Below are 9,308 nucleotides of genomic sequence, written 5' to 3'. Positions count from 1 at the left end.
TAATGACCAACAGTGTGACTTTGACAAGCAAATTACCCTCTCTATTCCTTAATTTCTTTGAAAAATGTGGTCCTTACTCCTATTTATCCTACAGAGTTGTTTCCAGGACAGGATATGATAGGTGAAAGAGTCTTAAAAATAGGAACCAAACTGACTACATCATTATTAGGTCTTAACACATTATATATTTTGAAACTAATCTAGAAGCAGAAATGGTATGCAGAAACCTTTGAGTCAAAAACTGTTAGTTATATTTTTTGAACATAAGTGATTTAGGAAAATGTTTTCTTCATATAATACAATATTGATACCATTGCTACAAAAATATGAATAGAGTAGACTGAAGATGAATATGTGACTCCATATTTAATGAGAAGGTGAAGGTCATGTTCTTCTGCTTTCAAGTCCATTCTGAATAATAGTTACCTTTAAAGCTGTTTAAACTTGAGATTCCCATTCCTAATAGAAGAAACAAATTGAGGAAACATTGTGCTCATAACATTTCTGGAAGCCTTTCACAGGAAGCAGCTGTGGTTTCTTTAGACTCCCAAGTCTATTATGCAGGTTAACAGTATATTTTATAATGAGTTCTAGACCACCTGCCTTCCTGAGGGAATTAATATTGAGATAGATTTTTTTTTTTTGGTCCTTTTTTGTCCTCAGTGGCTATGCATAAGCTTTTCCTATTCAATGAGTTTGGGCACCGCATAAAAATGTTCATTCAGTGTTGTTCAGCTATAGATGGTTATTTTTTAAAGACACTGTCTAAATGTGTTTTCAACAAATTCTTGGTGAATTCTGAGACTGAAACATATACTTCTCTAGTAAAACAGTCAGCAGATGATGTACATACAGTTTCACTTTAAGGTGATAAATACCTATAATGAATTAAACAGGGTTTTCAATGAATTTGACTATAGTCTGACTAAATAAATTAAAGCCACTGGAATTTCAAAATTTTGTTGTAATTATTTGTCTTCTTCTCACCCCTACAGGTGTTTCAGGGGGAAATCAATGGATTCAGGAAGCAGTAGGAGTTTGGAGAATACAGTAAATAGGGTCTATCCTGATCAACTTGTTCCAAAGATAAACACAAGCAAGAAAATGTCCACCTTAGCAAACCCACCCAGCATCCTGGAAATGCCACAAGAGATTAAGAAAAGCTGTGGAGATAAACAGGTAGAAATCACAGCTGAGAGAATAAAAATGGCAAAGAGCATCAAAGAAAAACAAAGCAATGATTTAGAGAAAGTGGCCTTTAAACGGAAGGCAGAAGGTGGTAAAAAGCCAGCTAGAAAGAAAGAGGCAAAGGTATTAGACCTTGACAGCCCATTGATCACCATGCCTCTGCCTCACATCCCCTTAAAGAATATCATGGATGTGGAGGTGAAGTTGGTCTACGTTGATGAAGAGGACGTGAGCTATGAGTTTGTAGAGTCCTACATGTCCACTGGGAATCGGCCAACATGCCAAGCTGCTGAAATAGTAGTAGACCCCTTCCGTGTACCTAATTTCAGCTTTCTGCCTCAGATTGACAAATGGCTTCAGGTAGCCTTAAAGGATGCCAGCTCTTCCTACAGACAAAAGAAATACGCCGTGGCAGCAGGACAGTTCAAAACAGCATTGGAGGTATGGGATTAAAAAAACATAGATTGGTGATGGGAAGCTGTGAAAGGGAAAGTTGTGATTACATTGAGCAGTTCTGATTATACTGTAGTGAACAGCGATCATGGGGTGAAAATATTGAATGATATCAAGACTACACAGTTCTCAGTTTACATAAATAAGATGTGCCTGCAAATTAATATGCTTGTGTGCACTTGACATACAGAAATCACCCCAAAAGCACATCTCATGCATTTTCTCTAACAAACTCTGCAATGGGTAACATATATTAAAATGCAGTTGGTTTTGTAATTTAGATGTATACCTATAAAAACCATAAAGTTTTAGTACAGTGGTAGTGGGTAGAGTATAGATTCTCTAGAAATAGGCAGTTAATGAATATACAAATTGTCCCCTTTTGATATGTAGTCTTCATGATTAAACATAACCATCTTACTTTTTAGCATGGGCTGATAATTTATGTATAATACTGATTAAAAACAAACAACACCATTTTACCTTACCATCAAACTTCACTTCCCTTCCCATTCTACTGAGCTTTACGAATAATTATTTTTCTCTCTGCAAGCAGGTAAGTTGGTCAATATCTTGGCATAAAGAAATAGCCCATGGGCTAAAATAAATGTGAGAATCACCAATAAAACACAAAAAAGGTCATGGGAAAAACTGCACCATCTCATGGCCCACTGAACTTATAAAAGGACCAAAGTGTGTAACTAGAACTCCCACTGGATTGGCAACATTCGTGACTGCATTTGTGTGTGTGTGTGTGTGTGTGTGTGTGGTACATGGGCCTCTCACTGTTATGGCCTCTCCCGTTGCAGAGCACAGGCTCCAGATGCGCAGGCTCAGCGGCCACGGCTCACGGGCCCAGCCGCTCCGCGGCATGTGGGATCTTCCCGAACCGGGGCACGAACCCGTGTCCCCTTCATCGGCAGGTGGACTCCCAACCACTGCGCCACCAGGGAAGCCCGTGACTCCATATTTAATTAACTACAAAAAAAATTTCAAGGCATTTTATATATGCCTGGTGGCCACTGGAGATTTAAAAAATGAGTTAAGACAAGGTGCCTCCCTCTAACAATTGGTGAGGGAGAGAAAGCAGTAAACAGTTAAATAGAGATGGCATAAAGGAGTGACTGATCCACCATGGAACCTGGGGCATGGGCAGGAGTCAGATGTGAGATGTTTGTGATGGATATTTTAAAAGTATTATTTACACTGTTACTTGCAGGTTAAAATGACTACATCTACAATGAATTATTAATGGACAGTACTAGACAATGGTGCCCCTAAATATTTAAAAGGAAATTCTAGGCACAAAAAAGGAGGCCCAAAGAGACATGAAGTGGTGAGACAGTGCACAAACAGATGCATCTATAAATATTTCTGTCCTTATAAAGGGTCATTTACACAAAGAGGCAAAGAGTGATGCACTATGTAAACTTCTGAACTATGTAAAAAGTGCCCCCAAATTAAGTTATCCACAAACCACTGAGAACCTTCTGCTGTTCTTTGAGCTAATGACCGGAAGCCACTGACTGGGGAAAGGAAGCCAAGTAAAGACTCCAGGAAGAACGGTGGGCACTTCTGCTAGGGCTATTTTCAGCTGAAATTTGGTGGTGTGGGGGGATGGTATGCAGGGCTAAAGGTGTAATTTTATAGATAAAGGAAAAGAATCATTTTGGCAATGGGAAAAAAAGGCATAAAATAAGAAAGAACATAAACTTCAAGTTAAGCCTAGGTAGAAGTAAAAGATATTTGCAGCAACTGGAAGAAAATATCTGCTTTTCCCATAAAACCCAGTGTTCAAAATTGTAAAATTTGAATCAGGTTTTAATGACCCCAAGATGCGTAACTGTACTGGAAAATGCTTGTGTTCTGACTCTGCTGTGCACGTCCTCTCTCTCTTCCTCTCTCTCTCTCTCTCTCTCTCCCCCTGCCTCCTCCCCCTCCCCTCAAGGGTTTTTAGGAAAGTGTTGGATGCTGACACTAATTACTGGTAATTAACAAAAGTAATTATTTTGAGACCAAAACTTAGCTTAGACATCTGGCCTAGCTTTTGTCTAATTACCTTGGGAGTTAACTTTTGAAATCTTACCTAGAATGTCTCTTAATAAACCACAGTTACTGGGAATAGAAAACATTTTTAACCTCTTTAACTCTTTCCTCTCCTGAATTTAACTTCTTCAATACTAAGTGTTCTCAGGTATTACTTAATGCATCTCTTGCTTTTCCTTAGGTCCTAGCATGACTGAGTAAGATAGGATGGATGACAGAGACCAAGGCATAATGATAAGGATCACACCTGAAAGATAAATGCATCAATGAATATTTCAGTGTGTGAAGTTAGGATTAGATTTGGCTGCAAGTGACAAAAACCCAGAATACCTGTGTCTAAAGCAAGAGAGAAGTTTTTGTTTGTTGGTTTTCACGTAAATGTTAGGTAGTCAAGCACCGGTATGGTATGATCATCAGGTACCAGATTCTATTTTGTTCCTCAAGATGTGACTGTGACATCTTAATCCAAAATGCCAGCTCCTGTTGGTGTCATCACACCCACCTTCTAACGAGCCATAAGAGGGCAAAAGGAAGGAAAGAGTCACCCTGCGTCCTTCCAAGCACACCTGATGGGAAGTTGCACACACCATTTCCATTTTTTGTTTCATTGACCCGAATTTGGTCATGTGACTGCACAAAGCTACAAGGGAGGCTGAAAAATATGGTCTTTATTCCCGATGGACCTAACATTCATGGTCACTAACATTCTAGCTGTACTTTCATGGGGAAAGGAATAATTATTAATAAAGTAAAGACCTATAGGAAAACTTAAAGGTCTGGGAATGTGCTAATCGTATTTTTCTTATTCCTATTACTGAAGAAGAAGGGGAGAATGGGTATGGCTATTGAAGGATAACTAGCAACTCTCCCATGGAGTGATTATTACATGGGAGGAATTGTGAGGCATATAAAATGCGTGGCAACTGAGTGGTACAGAGTCAGCTGTAGAAATATACAGAAGACTGGGTGTGGTTAAAGGTAAGACCACAAAAAAAGAAACAGAAAGTAAAAACTGGGTTAAGGCCCTAGAAATTTGTGAATATTTATTAATAGACACAATAATTTCCAACTTATCTAATCAACGCGCGTTAGAATGTTCTGCTTATACATTAGTTTCCCCGTGCTCTTGACAAAGTATTAACTCCTTTTGTTTTTGTAACATGGTCACAAACTAGACAGGTAAATTTCTGATACTTTACAAATGAAAATGATATGCAGTGATTCAGAAGTTAACAGTTTAACTTCCAAAAAGCAGTCAACTTTAATCTTTTAGGATTTTAGAACACAGGAGGCATTTACTTAAATGTGCTTGATGAAATAATTTATTTTTCTGTGCTTCCTTTTTACTATATAAAGTTGAACCAGTTAAGTAGGTTAGATTAGTCCTTAGCTCTGTGACTAACTCATCAATCTTTGTTAAAATCAGCCATCAGACTTCCCTGGTGGCGCAGTGGTTAAGAATCCGCCTGCGAGTGCAGGGGACACGGGTTTGAGCCCTGGTCTGGGAAGATCCCGCATGCCACGGAGCAAGTAAGCCCGTGTGCCACAACTACTGAGCCTGCACTCTAGAGCCCACGAGCCACAACTACTGAGCCCGCGAGCCACAACTACTGAGCCCACGTGCCACAACTGCTGAAGCCTGCGTGCCTAGAGCCCGTGCTCCGCAACAAGAGAAGCCAACGCAATGAGAAGCCCACACACCACAATGAAGAGTAGCCCCTGCTCGCCGCAACTAGAGAAAGCCCGTGTGCAGCAACGAAGACCCAATGCAGCCAAAATAAATTAATTAATTTTAAAAAAATCAGTCATCACTTGCTCTTGTGTTTGAAATCACAGCAGAAATCATACCAGATGGGCAAAAGGTACAAATTGAAGATAAAAACCATAAATTCATATTAACTCACAGTTTTATGCCTAGATGCTATTACCTATAATTTTTAAAGAACAACTGTATAAATTCACCCCCTATTAAAATAGTAGGGATTCTATTAAAAATACATAAATAAATATAAGACATTGGCCTCGTGGGCCAATGAGGCTTATTAGGCAATACACACTCTTTCCAATAAATTGCTTGGCTGTCAACAAAAAGTAAGAAGAGATTAATTAATAAACATTCTAGCTGTACTTTCATGGGGAAAAGAATAATTATTAATAAAGTAAAGACCTATAGGAAAACTTAAAGTCTGGGAATGTACTAATGGTATTTTTCTTGTCATTTATAAGTTAGCAAAGGTTCTAATAATTTGGGGGCATGCAACCTAAACCATACCATAATTTCAACCTACTTATAGGATCTTAGTAATTGAGAGACTTCCACCTTTTGAATTAGAACAGATCTATACCCACCCTTTAAGATTCACAGCTTCAAACAATCCCACTGAACCAGCCAAAGAAGACAGACCACAACTTATCCCTCACCAAATGGAACTTTCAATTCTTCCAATTTCATCATGTAGGAACCCCTTGAGGGTTCCACCTTGAGGCGCTAATATATATATATTTTTAATATCTTGGCACTCCAGTCACTGATCTGTGAAGTTAGAGTAATAACTCATATTTATGGAGCTCTTTCTATGTGTCAGGTACTGTATTTTACATTCTGGGAATATTTACGTTCAATATTCCATTTCACTTGCACAATAAAAATGTGAGATGGGACTATTATTATTCTTCTGTTGCTAATGAGAAAACTAAGGGATAGATAGGTTAAGTAACTTGCTCAAGGATCAACAGCTAGCAGTGGTAGTCACAGGAGTAGTTGAACCAAGGTGATCTGGTTCAGAGCTCACCACCTTAACCACTATGCCTTTGCTACTCTAAGTGAGAGTTTGTTGGAATTACAGAACTTTGGACTGTGCCAGACCTGCAGAATCAGGATCTGCATTTTAACAGATCCCAAATGGTCCTGGTACATATAGGAGTTGGAGGAGCATTACACTCTGTGAGATGCTGACACTAGACAAATTTGCCCTCCAATTAAAACTGTGCAGTTTGGTCCCCAATGGAAAATGCTCTATGCCCCTTGCTAATTTCATAGGAAAGAATTTCCTTTTAATCAATTTTTTCTGTAACAATTGTTCAGAATTGGGGGATTTCAAGGACCTTAAAACTCTTGTTAAAAGTTGGAGGGGGGAGAGGACTGACCTTGTATTTGTATTGTACAAGAACATTACAAAAATTACCATCTATTATCATCATTATTTCATTAAAATATGGAGCAGTTGAACACCAAAAAGATAGAAAATAGAAAGGGCATACTCAAAAAAGGGCATACTCTCAGAATGAAGGATATTTTTAAATAGATTATAATTCAACTTTATGAAAAGTTGACTAAGTTGTCTTCTTTTTTTTTCATTGGCCCTTGGATCAGTTAAGTATTGGTCTGAGAACCAGCTTTTGGGAATCACTGTTCTAGAACACATTCCCTTTATGGTAAACATTAGGTATCCAAGACCACTGAACCCGCACCAGGGCCTTCTTATGCAATTACTTACAGTGTAATGGAATTTGGTATAAGGCAGGTCCATTTTGGAGCCCATCCAAGGGGGTTTATTTAATGAAGTAGCAAAGATATCTCATTATAGGGTAGCCTCACCTATAATTGCTCTGCTGAGAATAATTCTGTAGCAAATCTCTAGGGCATGAAAATGTGGACATCCCAGAAAGCTTAATTTAAATGGATTCTAACATAGATAGTTCCTAGTCCAACATAATCAGGAAATCAAGAGTTCACCAAATTCGCTGAATGCCTGAGCTGTCTTTTTACACATCTGTGGATTTGCATAGAGATTCAGTATGCATTTCTTAAACTCCTGCTGGGGTCCAGGCCCATTTATTTAGATAATCATCACAACAACCCTCAAAGACAGATATTATCATTCCCACTTCACAGATAAAAAAACAAAAACAAACAAAAAACTGATGCTCTAAGAAGTTAAAAAAACTTACTTAAAGTGCCCCAGCTAGTTTGTGGCAGGGCTGAGGTCAAATTCAGGTGCCCTGACTTCACATCTGGAATTCTTTACACTCTTGCTTTTCATACTTTAAAGTTTATAAAAGTTGTATAGGAGTATTGTTAAAAATGCATGGGGTCTGTGGTAGAGCATCCAGATGCCTCATTTCAAATAAGCTCCCAAATGATGTCCATGCCACTGGTCCAGGGATCACTCTGAATAGCAGAGATTTATGCCACACCACTGGTAGGTTTGCAAACACCTGCCATTGCCCATTTGGCGAATTAGCAGTAAGCACTTCGATGTATCTAGCTCACATAACCCTAGGTGGCCACAAGGATCCAGAGCTCTGATGGACAGAGCACTGAATTTGGAGTCAGATTATCTGTATTGGATACTGCTTCTGGTACCTAATTTCTGTGTGACTTGGAGCAACTTTCTTAACCTCTTAGAACACTGTTAAGCAGGAATGGTAAGAACTAATGGCCAACCACAAGGTGCTTTCACAAAGGACTGCTTGTTGGGAAACATGATGAACTCTAAATCCATGTTCAAGTTGTCATTGTGTTCCTCAAGTTCCTCATTTCCCTGTACAGTATGTATTTAACTTAAAACTTTCGCACCCCAAAGGATTTTGACCAATTCAGTAGTTTATCATCACTTTAATCCATATCCCTTTTTCCTTTAATTAACATTAAAAATGTATAGTATTCTTTTAATGATATATGAATTTCAGTCAAAGCAAGGGGCCAAAATAATTCATTGCTTTTTACTCTATTCCCCCTTTCAGAAGCAGTGAACTAAATCAAATACTATTTTGAATTCTTAACTGCTTCTCACAAAAAAAAATATGTGCTTTCACTTAAATGCACAAATTGTTATGCTAGAAATAGTTCATTTTCTTCTTAGTTGTCACATACATTGACTCGAACTCTGTATGGTCAGAATTAAACACTTCAGTTTTTGTCTTGATTGTTGCCCTGTTTGTTCCATCCAGGGGTACCATAGCTAAGTATTTAATGATAAAAAAAAATTTTTTAAATGCTAGCAAATTTACATAGCAGGAAAATACAAAACAAATGCTCCTCTCAATCTCAAAAGCAAAAGAACAAAATTAGATATAGCCCTATAATTAAGCACTAATTAAATAAAACTAATCTGTAGAAGAGCAGGATTTGTCACTATAAGAAAAAAGTATGTTAATACCACTAACATCACTGGCTGTTTCAGCCTGACATAGTGCTAGATGCAGAGAATGACACAAATATAAATAAAACTTAGTCCCTGCCCTCAAGAAGTTTTCCCACTGTGGTACAGTGTGGAGGGAAGAGGTGAATAGGAGAATTTTTCAATAAATAAGACTATAGTATAATTTGTATCACATTTACAAATGAAAGAAGGATCACGTTTCATATAAAAATGTTATAAATCTTGTAGATTCTTTTTTTGTGTGTTTTTTTGTTTTGTTTTAACATCTTAATTGGAGTATAATTGCTTTACAATGGTGTGTCAGTTTCTGCTTTATAACAAAGTGAATCAGTTATACATATACATATGTCCCCATATCCTCTCCCTCTTGCATCTCCCTCCCTCCCACCCTCCCTATCCCACCCCTCTAGATGGACACAAAGCACCGAGCTGATCTCCCTGTGCTATGTGGTTGCT

General features: G+C 38.1%; 1 protein-coding gene across 1 annotated transcript in view; it reads left to right on the top strand.

Annotated features, from left to right (window-relative positions):
- Nucleotides 1-1,014: 1,014 nt before the first annotated feature.
- SPATA16 (spermatogenesis associated 16) overlaps nt 1,015-9,308 on the top strand; it is a 243,826-nt gene continuing 235,532 nt past the window's right edge. Inside the window, exon 1 of the mRNA XM_024124419.1 lies at nt 1,015-1,629. Coding sequence (XP_023980187.1) covers nt 1,015-1,629 — 615 coding nt within the window. The remainder of the gene's footprint in view (nt 1,630-9,308) is intronic.

This window comes from Physeter macrocephalus, chromosome 1 (genome assembly GCF_002837175.3).
Source record: "Physeter macrocephalus isolate SW-GA chromosome 1, ASM283717v5, whole genome shotgun sequence".
Classification (NCBI taxonomy): Eukaryota; Metazoa; Chordata; class Mammalia; order Artiodactyla; family Physeteridae; genus Physeter; species Physeter macrocephalus.
Note: the sequence above shows the minus strand (reverse complement) of the source record. Positions and strands in the feature narration are given on the sequence as shown.